Raw genomic sequence first — 15,839 nt, forward strand, 5'->3', positions numbered from 1 at the left:
ATGCTCGAGAGGGAGATGAGATTTCCCCTTTATCGCTCTCAGTAGAACGCTCTCTCTCTCTCTCTCTCTCTCTCTCTCTCTCTCTCTCTCTCTCTCTCTCTCTCTCTCTCTCTCTCGCTCCCTAGTTGATAAGACTTGAGCTGAGCGTATGTGAAATATTTATTCAGAGTTCGCTCCGAGCACCATGGCTGCCCACACACTTTACCTGCCCTGCAGAGAAATCTTATCTGGGCTTCCTCTGCTTCCGACACCCCCTGAAAGCCTGTCCTCACACTGGCCCGAGCTCACCACAAATTACATGTCTCATTGCTCTGCGTTTACAACTGCTTTCAAGGCTGCCTCTCTGGTCCCCAACATTAGCCCTCAGCCAGACTCTCTGTTCCAGTCTGGCTGAAAAAAAGGCCTGTGTGAGCTGAACAGCCACTGGGGCCTTTGATTCATTATTAATCTCCTTTTTTGTATTTTAATTGAGGAAGCAATGCCGATTACTCCTACTGGCCTTGATTTCACCCAGAAAAAAGTAATTATTCAAGGTTTTCTACCTCTTTTAAAATGTAGCGATTTGTTCTTTACTTCATGCATGCGTGATTTGTGAGTGAATGTGTGCATGTACAAATACACTCACTCGTTCACTCACTGACTCACACACAGGCACACACACCCTGCAGCAGCCTGTAGTCAGTCTTGTTAAACTCTCTCAGCTACGCTCATGCTATCTGGCATCCATCCACAGCCCCCATGACTGACCCTCATAATGCTAGCTGGCTCTCTCTTTGCTTTGTTTAGTTTTCCAAGCGCAACTGAACAGAAACACCAGATAGACACAGACAGGATACCAATCGCAATTGTTTATATACCGTAATTGCTGTATTTTCAATATGGCATTCTATGGTATTTAAAACAAGCACGTTCTGGCACCATGTTCAGTAAAATAACATGCATCTTTTCCTGATATGTTTTGTCTGCAAGAAGTGAAAATGACTGTGCATTATGCATTAATCAGCGTGGCTGGTTTGGCTCGTGTACAGTAAATGTTTACATTGTGCATTGTGGTGCACTCGTGAAGCAGTTGGCTGCCTTGTCGTCGAGTGTCGAGGCTGTCACTCAGTCGTCTGGGTTGGTAGACAGGCCCCTCCCCCCTCCTCCATTAATCAATTTGCAGCCTGGTAGAAACTCTTGGTGAGGGTGTCTTTGTCCTTTTGTTCCCACTGCATTCCCCCCACCCCCTCCAGGGAGCGAGTGGGTGGTGGTATAGCTGCCATGCTTGCTAAGCTTTAAGAGTTATTTTATTCACACTTTTAATCGCTGAGTGCTTTATTATTAGGTGCTAGTTTCTGCCGGCCAGGGGATCTGCATGAGAAGGCGCAGAATGCATTTAGTGGAATCATATTAATGGCACTATAAAACAAATCTGTCAGCCTGTTCTTAACCCTGCTGGCAGAGTGGCTCTGCCCGAGGTCGGCCCTTCTCCAGGCGTTTACAGGTGGCTAAGGAGAGTGCATCTCCATCACCTACTCCACCACACACTAATAGTTTTATTAATTCATTCTTTTTTTCCCCTCCCTCCTCCTCCTCGACACCCCGTGCATAATCACGCAGGCATTTTTCAGCTAAATGGTGTTTGTCAAGGGAGGTTTCCTACATTAGAGGCACTCCTCCCAGACTTACAGTACATACCAACACTTGTTCAATTACGAGTCGTTCATTACCCAATTCTGCTGTGTGTAAACCTAGACGCTCAGGTAGATCATTAATTATTAGGTCCCCTGCTTTTCTGTGTGTTGCTTTACGTTCTTCTGGTGAAATAAATGACTGTTTTACCGCTCATGTAACGTATTAGCGTTGTAGTGTTTTGGAGCTTTGAGGTTCCTGTTGTCATACGGTGTGTAATTTGTTGAGGGATGAATAAAATAAATAAAAGCAACTTGGCTCTCAAGACTGAAATAGGGCCCAACTTTGAGGGCAATTAAAAGGTGGATTATTTTCAATATAAATTTACACTTAAGCCTGACAGGTTGCACTTTGTCCGTGGCAGACTTTAATCACTCAGCTCCCTGCTAATAAAACATAAACCACTTAGCGCGGAATTAGTTCCGTCTACATTTCACAGAAGCCACGGAGAATGTGAGCAGACAAGGGAAAGGTATAGCTCTGCCTCAGCTCATTAATGAGGGATATCTGACGGGCAAGTCACAGTCTGTGCTCCTGAGTGAAGGAACCGGAGAAGCTTTCCCAGATGTTCACAGGAAGGTTTTTATTAGTGTTGAGAAAGAAAAAAAGGCCATGTAAAAATCCTACACACACAGGCTGAGACGCTGTGAGGGAGGAATTGAGGAGATATTTCTGACAGTTTTGGTTTAGACCCTCATTTAGGCGCTCAGTTTAGACACAAGGCATTGTATTTCTGTAGGCTTTTATCTTGTCCACCAAGCCAGTGTGCGGCAAGCAAAAATTTGCATTAGTGGGCGATTATGAATACCTGTGACAGATTCTCAGTGCCGACTCCCTGGGAGGAAATGAATTGGCTCCCTCTGTTGACTTGCACAGGAAGACAGAGACCAGGCAATTAGACTTTAGTGGTTAATGTAGCAGCTTTTGCAGGGAGGGCAAGAGGTTGAACATTCCTGCTGGGCTCATGTCAGTTTCCAGGCACATTTCTTTCCTCCTCCTCTCTTTTCCTCTTTTTTTTCCAAAGAATGCTCTGGATATGACAGGCTACCTGTCCGCCAGCCTGCTGAATTCCTCAGGGGTGAAAAGAGCGTTGCTGTAGAATAGTCTCCTGGGAATGGAGGTGACAACATATGACGTAGGTTATTCATAACCGAGAGGCGAAACGGTGCAGCTACCTCTCGCATCATGCATATTCATTGTTTACCTTTGATTTCCCCCACCAGCTTTAGTAAGTGGCTGCATTATTCAAATGAGTCGTTATGTAGAAATAACGGTAACATATTGTTAATATTATCACTTCACATCTCGGTCGTTCCACTGTGCTCCTTTACAACTCTCTGTTTCCCCCGATGTTATTGAGCCTGGGTAACCTAGGATGGGTTGAAGCCCTGGGTTGCGAGAGCACTGGGGTGTTGTGTACATTACTCATGGTTCACGTTTCCCTCGTGGCTGTTTGAACCCAAGCGTGGCGTGGCAGGCACTAGGTAGACCGAGCCCTAAGCAACAGGGCTGGATGCTGGCTGGTTTGACAGGGCCAGTCTGCTGTTTACAGGGCAACAAAGGAGGCCCGAAGGCCCCACCACTTCACATCTTGTCTCAGGCCCATGTCTAACATATTGTTTTTACTATAAGTAGCCTCCAGCAGGTTTGACTGAGGGCTGAGACCGCACGGTATGCTGTTGTAGCTGCAACTGGGCAAGCGGTGTCTTTCCACAGGGTACAGGTTAGGTGAAGAAAGGTATTTTGTGTTTGAATTATTTTTTTTCAAGTGCTTTTGAAATTGAACACGAGAGAGGTGTTTTGAGTCGTTTGAAGGATTTTAGGGAGAAAAATTAATTACACACATATTTAATTAGAGGAACAACACTAAATATGCATGATGAGAATTTGTGTTTTAAATGTGTGTGAAATGAGTACAGTGTGTAAGTGCCATTCACATAATTATATCATAATAGATTTAAAAGATTCAACTTTGTGGGACTCCTTTTTTTTTTTCGGGCCTGTCAGCCTGCTTGTGTGATCCTCCTCGCACATCTCTGACAATTTCGGTTTGAGACAGACTCATTAGGCTGTCACTAAATGGGTTTAAATGCTGCCGTCCAATTAGTGCTCTGCTGTGAAGTGCAGTGGGTGTTGTGCTGCGTGCTTAGCGCCGCTCCTTTACAGAATTATGAGGGATTACTCATCCAGTGTGATCCATCTTATTTCTACCAGGGGTCTTGGCTTTTCTCAGTATCGGCGCCGTGGAGGGGGTAAACGTTGCAAAGGCTCTTCCAGTCGCCATATGTGCCTAGTCACAGTCAGACAGCCTGGATGCCTCCAAGTCTAAGAGGATTTGATGTGCTCGTAAGGAGACAGGACGCCGTGACTATCCCTGTCGTACGTCCTGTTCTGCTCAAAGGCATATTGCCAGCGCTGAGTTATCGGTGTAAATAAATAGGATTTGGGGGATATTAAAAGTTGTCCCTGAATGTCTGTCACTTCCCCACCACTAAATCCGTGTGGCCACGGCATGCAGAGTGGCGTGTCTTTGCAGTTTGCTGCGCAGTGCCATAGGGGCTTGGATGCCAGCAAAACACATTATGGCTTGTTTTGGTCGAGAGGCATGCTGGGATTTCCGTAGTAGGGTGGTTTTTCCCGTTCCGTCTGGGCACGGTTCGGGTCCGTGGTCGAAGAGGTCGGTGGAACATGTCTGGTTGTTCGGGGCTGTGCCACCCTGTGCCAGTATGGGGCCTTGCCACGCGTCTGCTCATGTTCTGTGCTGTCTTTCAGATGTTTGTGCTGACCGTGTGGCACTGGGAGCTCTTCATGCTGCCCCTCTTCCTTCTCCTGCTCGTTGGCTGGAACTATGTCCAGATCACACTGGGCAGGATCAGCTCCAACCAGGACCTGGTAAGTGTTATCATCCACACGACACCTTTCTCCCCATACACACGTCCCCATACCTTACATATACTGTACGTGTCACAGACACAATGCTAACTCCACATGCCTGCCTGGCATGTGCATTTCTGTAATACAATACACTACACATACAAGACTACGGCATACTGCATGACCCTCACAACAATATCGAATCAATATGTGTTCTTTTTTTATCCTAGTCTTATTAATTTTTTGAAGCATCTAACAATGCAGTGTCAATGCAGCACACAGCGTACCATTCACAGCCGCTGTTGTAAACAGAGGGTGTGGAGTCCATTCTCAGGATGGTACGGCTCTCTCACCTCTCTCCGTGGTTATGGAAATCAAGTCTTCCCCCCTTCCCGTGTCTGTAAAGGTTAATGCTGTTCACACTTCTCACTGCCCTCCAATCTCACTGCGTTGTAAAGCCATCTTGACGGCCAGGCGTCGGCCTGCTCGCATCCCCTCCCCGGAGCCACAGCCCCGGCCCCCTCATTGTGTTTGTGGCTCCTGGCGGCGATGGCGTCCCTGGGCAATGTTAAAGCCAGGGTTCACCCTCATATCCAGCGTAGAGCCTCTGTCAACCTCTGTGTGACTCTCTGGCCAAGCACTAACACAGCCTCTGTTCCCAGGCAATGTCACAGTGAGCAGCTCTACGGGGTCAGGGATGAGTTGATGTAAAGTGATCTAGGCAACAGCATCCAAATTAAATGTGGGGCTCTTTTTTTCCCCTTCTTCTTCTTTCCTCTTTCTGTTGGTCTGTGTGTTTATGTTGTGCAGAAATGAGATTGCTTTGCTGTGACAGTGCTCTTGTGAGGAGGGCCTTCGGTCACCTCTTCTTTTGTGTGAGGTCACCCCTGTGATGCAGTCTCTATGGAAACAGGCCTCTCCCAATAGGGGTGTATGTACTAGTGGAGAATTTCATTACAAGGTGTTTGTTAAAAATGCTCCAGTGCCCATGTGCCCATGTCCCTTTTGCTACACCCTCTCTCCTTTCTCTCCTCTAGGTGAACATGACCATGGCCGACGAAGAGGAGGAAGATGAGAAGGTAGCTTATTTTCTTTTCTTCTAAACGGTCTAAAATAACAATGTGTTTTGCTATGGCAGATTTACAATATCCGGTTGAGACTCTTCTAAAGTTAGATGGAAAATAAATTCTCAGAAGCCTTTTTTCCCTTTCTTTTCTTTTTTTTTTAACCTAAGAATAGAACAGCATTTCATGCATTCCAAATTAGGACACTATCTAGTGTGTGAAACAGTAACACCATGTGAACAAACACATCTCCCGCATGCTCTTTATTCTGTTCCCCTGGGGATTCAGTATCTCTCTCTGCTAATGTGCTCTGCTGCAGTGTCCCAGCCCTTTGAAACTCTATAAATCAACGTTAAACTGTATCATTAATTGAAGTTTGCCAGCCATTGGGAATATTAGCAGCCAGTGAAGATTTTTCACCAGACTTTTCTAAACGGGATGGTAACTACAAGAATGACCTTTGGCTACAATAACAAATCAAGCTAAGTGCAATAGTACAGCCGTAGAGAGGAGAATATTAGGATCCCACTCTGAAAACGATCACTCACTTATGCGCTCCCTTCTCAGGAAATAATAATGACTTTATGTAAGTCATCTTTCATCTTTGGGTTAGCATTGATATCTTGGGAGGGAAAACAAACTGGATGGAGGCTATGTTGTATGAATATTTGTAAATGGCGAGTTATTTTTATGCAGGAAGTTTACATAATGTCACTACTTCACAGGTCTTAATTCCTATGTTTACACAATGGTTTCTATGCTACAAGCTCTCAAGCTTCATAATGTTGGCTTTTAGTTCCTTGCTTTTTATGATAGTTAGACGAAAGCTGTACCATTTTCAAACGGCGGTAAAAAAGAAAAGAAAAAAGAATGTTAAATGCATGTCTTTGGGTTGCAGAACTCCTTTTCTGGACCTTCAAGTCGCTAGTGAAAGGTTTACCGTGAGCCTCGTAAGCCCATTCACACTATGTGGAAATGAAATATCTCCTTTCATTTACTAATTAAGCAGTCACCCATGTTTGTTTTAAGCTGTCAGCTTTAATTTAAAGTGGCTTTTCTGAAAGTCTTGTTATGGTTTCGCCGTCACTTAAATGTGATATCATGCCGCAGATCAAGCCGTGTAGCTTTACACTTCATATCAAAGCTTCTTTGGAAATATTTGGGGTTAAAAAGTGATCAGTGTTAAAATATTATGACTTCAAAAGCACAGTTTTTTCCCCATAATCCTTTGGTTAGCATGTGAATAAAGGCTAGTCCCTCTGAGAAGGTTATGATTACCACTCAAATATGTTTTTTTTTTCCCCATTCCTGTTTTCCCCTGGAGGAAGGGAAAATGTAAACCTCCGCTGGAGAACTTGGAATGTGAGGCATGACGTTAAAGAGAGACGAAAGGCAAGGCTCTGTTACAGCAGGGATAATACAGAACAGATCCTCTCTCGCTGAACAAATCTGTCCTCAGGGAAAGAGACAGCTTACAAATGATCTGTGGGCAAAGTGACTTCCCTTTGGCCTTAGGTATCAATTGTGCAGATATACAATATTTAATCATAAAATAGAGAAACGGAGAAGCAAAACAACCACATAGATCTCCATCACAAATGAGCAGGGGAGATGAAACAACCCTGCCACATCCCCCGGCTAGCTGGCTGGCTGGCTAGTCTGGGGTAGCAGCACTCCTCAGGTCCTGCCCAGGGGACTGGAGGGGCTGGAAGGGGAGGGGGGTCTGAAGGGGAACTAGCGAGGGGAGGGGTGGAAGGGGGTGTCAGATTGTGCTGGAGGGTCACTTTCTCTCACCCCTCAGACCATACTCACCTCTGGGTCACCTTCAACACAGCAGTCAGACAGACTGCCCATGTCTCCGTGTTGTTTACCGTGGGAGGCGCTGCATAATGCACCCTCTAACACAGACGGAGACTGTGGTGGAGGCAGCACTTTTGTTTTGTGCATCCATTTGTCTGCTGCCCCATTTTAGTTGCGAGAATCGATGCCAGAACAGGTGTCTTTCATTAAGATGCGCATTTCTCCCCTTTGTGAAATAAGTCACTAGGAAATATTCAGTCATGTTTGAATGCATATTCAAATCTGGTTCCTTTTATTCAAATGAAAGCAATGTTAAATGAGCTTTTTTCCAGCTTCTGATAATGCCCGCCATGCCTGTGAGAGTACATTTCCTATTTACCTTTGTGTAGGAGATCAAATCTCTTCTCCATTACACTGCCTTAAATGGTAGCTTTTACAATTTTATCTGAAATGAGAATATGATTTGACACAGGTTTTCTAATCAGTAGACATTTAGAATTAATGTAGCCCATCCCTTGGCTACCCATCCTTTTTCACTTCAGAGGGAGCTGTTTTATTTATTTTTGTTTTCTAGGAGCTCTGAGCCGTTTTGTACAGGACTGAAAAGGGAAATGAACAAAGATAAATAGAATATCATCAAATGAGTAATGCAGGGAGGACTTCCAATTCTCGTCACTAAGGAGATGGAGGACTTCAAGGGTCTTAAGGGAGATGAATGACGATAATCATGAGAGCTTGTTGATGCATACTTTAGAGAAGGCCTATATCTTTTGGTCATTCTCCCCCTTCAAATAAAAGCGGTGCAGTGTTTTCGTTTCTCCCCTTTTTTCCCCTGGCTGGGCTAGCTAAATTTACCTCGCGCATGTATCTGTTGCAGTTAAATAACAGTTCCTATCTCTTATTAGATTTAAATTCTAATTTGTGTAAGAGGGGGCCTAAACAAGTTTAGATAGGGATATGAAAGGGAATCTGAGCCTAACTGATGAGGCTCCATATCCAGCCAGCTATCATTTCCCCACGCACAGCTCTTTCAGTCCATCAGGAGCGCACAGACATGGATCTTAATGGCTTTTAGCAGGCGCACACAGTTTCCCCTGCTCTCAATGAGAGCTCAGGAGAAAGAGCTCAATTAACACCTAATGTGAAGTAAAGGATCTGCATGCACATTAGACAGAGGTTGAAGGTCCCCTTTGCCCCTAATGCAGTGATGTGTAGGAAAGTGATGTCTGCTAAAATGATGCAAAAGGGTAGCGCCCTTTTTTCCATGACAGGGGGGGGATGAGATGAGATAATCCCTTTGTGGATCTCTCTAAGAGGGCATTTTCAAGATGTTTTCTCCTTTTTTGGACAAGAACGAACATCCTGTCTGTGCCTCCAGAGCAGAGCTGGGTGGAGAGGCTCTCGTGGTGTGGGAATGGCTCTCTTCCTGCACCTCCCTGTCGTGGAGGAGGCTGGGGACTGACAGTAGGGAGTCTCTATGCAGGCGGACAACTGTTTTTTCCCAGGGGCTGCCTCACCAGGCTCTGATGAAGGCATTCTGTCTGGACGCTGTCAGTGAGCCGGGGACTGCGACTGGCTTTTAACACAAACACAGACATCCGCATAGTGTTAGAGTCCATCAGACGGCTCCTTCCCCCCCCCCCTCCCCCCCCTCACACTCTCTCTCCCCTTTTCCCTCGTCCTCTGTCATCATTCCTGTCATTATTTCCTTCTTTTGATGTGAGGCTTCTCAGCCCTCCTTAGCTTGCATTACACGCGTTACCTCCAGCCCTCTCTCCCTCCCTGTGGAAGGCTTCAAGGCTTCAAGGCTTGCTCTGTGCCGTTACCTGCGCTGATGTGATCTTTTTCAACTGTAGACAAGCTTGAGAATAGCTCCCTTTTCTCCCCCTGAAATTGACTTCTTGCTAAGCCAGGTCTATCTGCAGTACCACGAGAGGTGTACGGTATCACGTCCAGTAAAACCATTATGCGTTTGCATCATTTTCAAAATGAAGGCTACGGTATTGTATTGTGCGGTGTGTTGGCTAGAGCAGGGAAGCTCATTCACATGTGACAAGAGCCACATGTAAGTGAGAATGTACTGTAGCCATTGATTCCAGCCAGTGTTCAGGGGTGGCAGAGCTCACATAGAGACACGCCCCAGAGGTGTGAGGACAGGGTGGGAGGTGGGGGAGATAGGATTGCATGAACAAGCCCAAACCCGCCCTGTGAAAACCAGCAAATTTGAAGTCTTATAAGTTGTGAACCTCCTGCACTCACTGTCTGGGTCGTCTCAGCTGCCTGATTGCTGATGGCCATTTTTGTCTATTTTTCATAGTGGATCTTTGATTGTGCTGTGCGTGTGTAACACTGCCATTGTGTATAGCGGACAAAGGCAGAAATCTTGCAGCCATCTACATAACAGCTTTTCAACAGTGAATCTATCTCATTTTCAAAAGCATCGTCTGAAGAGAAATAGAGTTTGCTCATTATAGGCTATTCAATAGATGAATTACTCATGATAGCACAGACAAGATAAACTGGTTTACTGTCTGCTTTCTACCCAATGTGTACAGTTCTTCATCAGGGCTCTCTGTGTATTTTTAGGAATCCGGGAAAAAAGGTTTGATGGAAAAAATCCATATGGTGCAGGAGATAGTCATCACTGTCCAAAACATTTTAGACGAAATTGCGAGCGTGGGAGAAAGAATCAAGAAGTAAGTTAAGCATTTCAGGCTTTGCCCATCCCTCTGGCAGCTGCATCTTGCCTCAGTGCTGAATGTTCATGATAATTTATTTTGCTGCAATATTTCTTTCACAGCACTTTCAACTGGTCTGTACCCTTCCTGTCCTGTCTTGCCTGTCTGGTTCTCTTTGTGGCAACGACAGCTTTATACTACATCCCACTGCGCTACATCGTGTTGATATGGGGTAAGCAACATCCAGAATCCCTTGACGTTCTTATTTGAAAGTTCTACTCCGTTGTTACCGGAACAACGAAAGCATATGGTTCATAGTTTGTATATTTAACCCTGTGTGAATGCAGCTCCGCCTGTTCTCAAGTCATGGAAGCAGTCAGCCATCCCCACACCTCTGCAGATGCCCAGAGATCAGACAACTGCAGAGGCACAGTCTGCTTTGCTCAGTGTGGGCTGCAAGCGAGTCCGTTAGCAGCCAGGCTCCGGGTGTGTGTGTGTGTTTGGAAACAAAGCAGAGGGAGAACATCATGTGGTATATAATACATGATGTCCTTGGGCAGTCTCCACCAGGAGCCTCTCATTATCTGCTGTAGTCATTTGGAGGTAGACGGTTGTCTCAGCGGTCAGAGGAAGACGCTGGCCCTGAACAGCCTGTCCTCCTCCAGCTGTTAGCCCACAACCACGGCAGCTCCACGCTGCCTCCAACACTAATCGATAATAAAAGATGATATCAAACAAAAGCACACTCTCCGAAACCCTCTCCAGCCTTCCCAGTTAACCCCCATCTCGATGGTTGCAAGGCAAACGTTTCAAGTTGTTGTACATATTTACGTCCTGAGGTTCTTTGTCTGCACGTTGAGGTAAATTGCTGTTGCAAGCTGTGAATAGAACGGTCCCATTACAGACCAAGCTCAGCCGAATGTGTATTTCTCTCTGGTACAGAAGCACATGAGGAGGAAACATATGTGTACCAGAATCATCAGTAATGGCGAAGATTAGAATGAATAAAATAGACAATTTCTGCTGGAAGAGTGACTCCTTTCATCCTGGGATAGGGGGTGTTGGGAGTAGCTTGGAGTGTTGGTGTTATAAGTACAACACTGCAAAGGACCTGGCTTGCCTTTGGCTGTAGACACAAACCTGTGTGCGTCAGTAAACCCACACAACTGTGTGTGTGTGTGTGTGTGTGCACGCACTTGCTTTCTGAATTACAGCTTTCTATTAAGCGACTTATCTATTTAGGTTCGAACCTATCCATTTCATTGTCCGTATCTCATTGACATGCCTCAGATATAATGTTGTTGTTGGGGATCAATAGAAATAGCATCACAAGGTACAATTTCACACACACACCGGTGAACGCACCGCGATAACGGCTAGCGGGACTCTTTTTTCCTCCATGGAAAAACATTGCAGTCAGGATGACACCTTTATTTATTAATGCATTCTTGTTTTCACAGGCGTTAACAAATTTACCAAGAAGCTGCGCAGCCCCTATGCCATTGACAATAATGAAATACTGGATTTCCTCAAGAGGGTGCCTTCAGATGTTCAAATGGTAAGGGTCCAATTTTACATACAGATAGAGGGAGGGAATTCCCAATAGATATCTGCATTATTTGCTCCAACAGAATTCCCAAGTGTTGCGAAAACATATCCTCTTCCTTTGTTTGATTATTAATGGACTCACGCCTTTAAGGCACCTCTAGTCCAATTATTTCTCTGTGTGGATTGATGCGGTGGCCCCGATGCCTGGATGGGGTCGACTCTGATCTGTCCTCCGCCATATCGCTCCAGCCATGTCCGTGATTAGCAGTTTTGTCTGCCTCTGATACAGCGCTGTGACACAGAGGCTCGTGATTGGCCAGGGGCCGGTGGCGGGCCCCTGCAACCCCGGCTGGTGTGCTAAGCTCTGTGTCAGCTGAGAGGCTCTGACGTGGCCCCCCTCACATCAGGGCGGGGGAGTCAATTAATGTAGTCGTGAGCCCCCGCCGTCCCGCTGGGTGCCATATGTGATCATATATTAGCCATGGCTGATATGTCATTTGCGGTTACATCACAGGGCGGAGAGGAGCTGCCAGAGTGTTGTAAGTGACGCTGGGTGTTCATCCGCTCTCTGTTCTCTCACCACGACCCGTGCGTGGGCAGGAAGCGGAGCCCCACACAGAGCCTTCCTCTCCCAGGTACTCGACAGACAGCGTTCAGCCAGGATACGTGACTGTCTGGATCTGGAAAGAAACTCTAACCCCCCAGCCCCTTCTCTCTGCTCAGCCCTTGATGTCCTGTCTCTGAGAGCAATTGCCAAATTCTCTGTGATGTTGTTAGAGGAAGGCCTGTGTGGATGTCTGCGATTTGGCTGAGTGACTTGGCAAAACAAGATGGTGAATACATTTTGATTCACCGGCCTTTACATGTCTGCTCCCCAGAGGGGGAGCGTTGCTACGGCTTTGAAAATGACTCACTTAAATCTGCAGAGACAGGACTTTCTCCCATAGTTTTAGGGAGAAAGATCCTTAGTAATAAGTACAAACATCAACAAAACAAAGCAAAACATGCATGTTGATTCATCACTACAATGACTTGACACTCAGTAAAAAAATAACAACAAAAAACATTGAAGAGCATCATCCCCCCCTCCCCCAAAATGAGCAGCAGACAAAAGCTACATTTTGTTACCTTTGAACTCCAGTCCCGAGATAGGTGTGTGGACACAAATGAACCATAGAGGCAAAGAGGCAAGGAAGAACTCCTGTGTGCTGCCGAAATTACTTGGCAATTAGTGCCTGTACAAATCTACAAAGAGCCCCTCAAACCAGGACTTCTGACAGCAGCGTGTCTGTCCTTAAATAAGAAGCATCTGTCAGTTCTGAGGACAGTTTCATGTTCTGATGTAGACGGCAGACACTTTGTTCCTTCATTCCATCTCCTATTCTAATCACCAGGGCCCAGTGATTAGCATAACGCCCGTACCTTTATTCTACACAGGCAGTTATTGTTGAAGCAAAACAAAAATGCTTCCCAAGCAACTTATGTTGCATTCATTTAAGTTCTTCAAATCTTTTTTTTTCTTTTTCTCTGTCACAATCAATCTGTTTCCCAATATGGTTGTAATCAAGTCATATTTGTATTTGACTTATAATTGATTTCAAATGATGAACCATTAAAAGGCCATCCATGTTATAATGGGTACAGCATAGCACACACTGTACTGGAACCTATGTAAGTTACTTTATGTTCTATATTTGCTATTGCACATTCTTACTATTCAAAATAGATTTATCAAACAAATATGTTTTGACAGGAAGGAATCTGTGAGGAGGGAGACAGTGAGACTTGAAACCGATCTTTGATCTTGAGTCTTGAAACTCTGCAAACATCACAGAAAGGAAACCGGGTTGCAAGTTCAAATGTCACAGTTTTACGTCTCTCTGATTAAATCAAAGTGAACTTGGAGGTCCCATGTTGAAGTGAACATGCTGGTTGCTTTTCCAGCTCATCAGGAGCATCAGCCGAGACTATTCTTAGTGTCGTGAAAACACACTTCCTTACCAAGGACACATCTTCCGTTGAGCGATTATGCAGTTCTCAACTCCATCACTGGCAGGTCGTCTCACCAGTTGATGTCTGCTTCTAATATTGTGATTGTGGTGGAGGATGGGGGGGGGGGGGGGGGTAGAGGGGGGCGTCGCTGGTACGGAACCCTTGACTTCTCAAATCCTTCCTCTCGGTGATTAATCCCCTCTGCTCCTGTGTTTAAAAAATGATTCATTACAGGCTGGGCCGCCCGGCTTTCCCCTGCACCAGCTCTTCTCAGGGGAGCCATTACCGTGCGCTCCACTGAGCTCAGATTACCTGCCTCCGACCAAACCCCTGTTTGTTTTTACAGGTGCAGTACAGCGAGCTGCGATCTGCTGGCGTCCAGGGCCCGCCAAAGAAGAGAAAGTAAGCCCAGCTGACATGCCAGATGAAAGGCCGTCCTCTTTTGAAAACGGCCCGGCCTGGTACGGCCCCGACAACGACGCCCCGGTGACAGCAGAACCCGCGACCCACTTCTCCCCCCTGGTACCACCCGCCCCCCAACCCCCTCCCCCCGGCACCCTCCGTACCCCTGCCCCCTGCTGCTGGGGTGCAGCCAGACGCTCTTTCGCTTGTGTGTCCACCACCCCCCCACCACCACCATCCCCTGACAGGGGCATTGCACCGTTCAGGCTAGGAGGGCAGCACCTGGAGCTGTCATTCACAGATGCAGGGCTGGAGAAATCAGGGCACTATCAGACTCATCCTGCTTCCACCAGCACAATGCTGAGGAGAACGACAGGAGCTGTACTTAATTAGGAAATATACAGTGCTCTCGTTTACGTTTCAATAATGCTTTAACACATAACAATGAAAAACTTGAAAAATCGATTTTAAACTGAGAACAAACCAGGTTGCAGTTCTTGCTTTTCTAACTTGAATCATGCATGACAAATCCAATATTTACTCTGTTCTAACATTTTACCAAACACACAATAATGAATAGCAATTGATGCTGCACTACCAGGAATATATATTGTGCTTTGATAATCTTTATTTTATTAATGCAAATTTCGTTGATCCCAGAAGTTTATGTCCTCACATTCACATTACTGTATAACATACTTATTTTTTTAGTGGCCGTGCCATCGGCAGATTATGAATATGTTATGTAATTTAAATGTATTGCTTTTTTTCATCCCGCAAAAAATATTGTCAAATTACTATACAGTCCATTTATTTATCTTACAGTCCCTGTTGTGAATTTGTGAATGAAATCTCAAATAAATAAAAAGCATTTACCATCTCTAAGAGTTGGGTTGTTGTTTAGGAGTGTTTTGTTCATCATCAGTCTGTAGTGGGGATGGCTTACGCTACTTCTCTCCTTGAATACACAGTAAACACATCTGATTACACAACAGCCATTGGAACTGGGCTCAGACACTGGCCACCGCTGTGCCTTGGTTACAGAGCCCACATCAAAGCTGTGTGGCTGCAGCATGGTGGCTAATGCAGCGCTTTGTTGCTTTCTCACAATGACAGCGTCCAGATGAGAGGAACAGAGAGAGCGAGAGAGAGAGAGAGATCATCTCTCCTAGAGAGCACTCACTCCATCCTCAGCACTTAGTGCTTCAGATTTCCATTAAAAACACCTCCCCAGCCTAATGGTTAGTACACACACATGCGCATGCACATCCGACCACACAACACACACAGAAATGCACACCACGTCTTACTCTAACATAGAGAGAATATTTTCAACTCCCATCAGTTCTTAGACCAGCATAATCTTTATGGGAAATGTTCCTCAATCAGGAAGTATTTTAACATTTGTTCGAGAGGTGTTATACATTGTACATTAAAAGATTATATATAAAAAATATATTAAATGGCTTTTACATTGGTTATGCCATACATTTCTTCAAGACTCCAAGCTCATGTTTGCCTTAAGCTAATACAACACGGATGGACTGGAACGTGTGGGCACTTTACAAAAACAGTTTGAACTTGAATCATGTAACATGTCCTCGACATGGCGGAAACAGTATTTGATTATTTCTTTATTTTCCTCTGGCTCTCTGCTTTCAGACTGTAAGTCTGAAAAGCCACATAAACTTAGTGAATCCTCTCACTTCAGCTTGACGATGGAGAGACTCGATAAACAAGTTACACCATAAAAATAGACTTGGTCAGAGGTAAGTTTGGGCTGAGGCGAGCCCTGGACCCTGGAGATGGG

The 15,839-nt window shown here is 45.5% G+C and overlaps 1 protein-coding gene across 1 annotated transcript in view; it reads left to right on the plus strand.

Moving 5' to 3' along the window:
* mctp2a (multiple C2 domains, transmembrane 2a) overlaps nt 1-14,838 on the plus strand; it is a 33,988-nt gene extending 19,150 nt beyond the window's left edge. Inside the window, exons 18-23 of the mRNA XM_067234631.1 lie at nt 4,444-4,563; nt 5,583-5,624; nt 9,996-10,105; nt 10,210-10,319; nt 11,548-11,645; nt 13,974-14,838. Of these exons, the coding sequence (XP_067090732.1) occupies nt 4,444-4,563; nt 5,583-5,624; nt 9,996-10,105; nt 10,210-10,319; nt 11,548-11,645; nt 13,974-14,033 (540 nt within the window). The 3' untranslated portion in view covers nt 14,034-14,838. The remainder of the gene's footprint in view (nt 1-4,443; nt 4,564-5,582; nt 5,625-9,995; nt 10,106-10,209; nt 10,320-11,547; nt 11,646-13,973) is intronic.
* Nucleotides 14,839-15,839: the final 1,001 nt, after the last annotated feature.

The sequence above is a fragment of the Osmerus mordax genome, chromosome 4 (genome assembly GCF_038355195.1).
Source record: "Osmerus mordax isolate fOsmMor3 chromosome 4, fOsmMor3.pri, whole genome shotgun sequence".
NCBI classification, from domain to species: Eukaryota; Metazoa; Chordata; class Actinopteri; order Osmeriformes; family Osmeridae; genus Osmerus; species Osmerus mordax.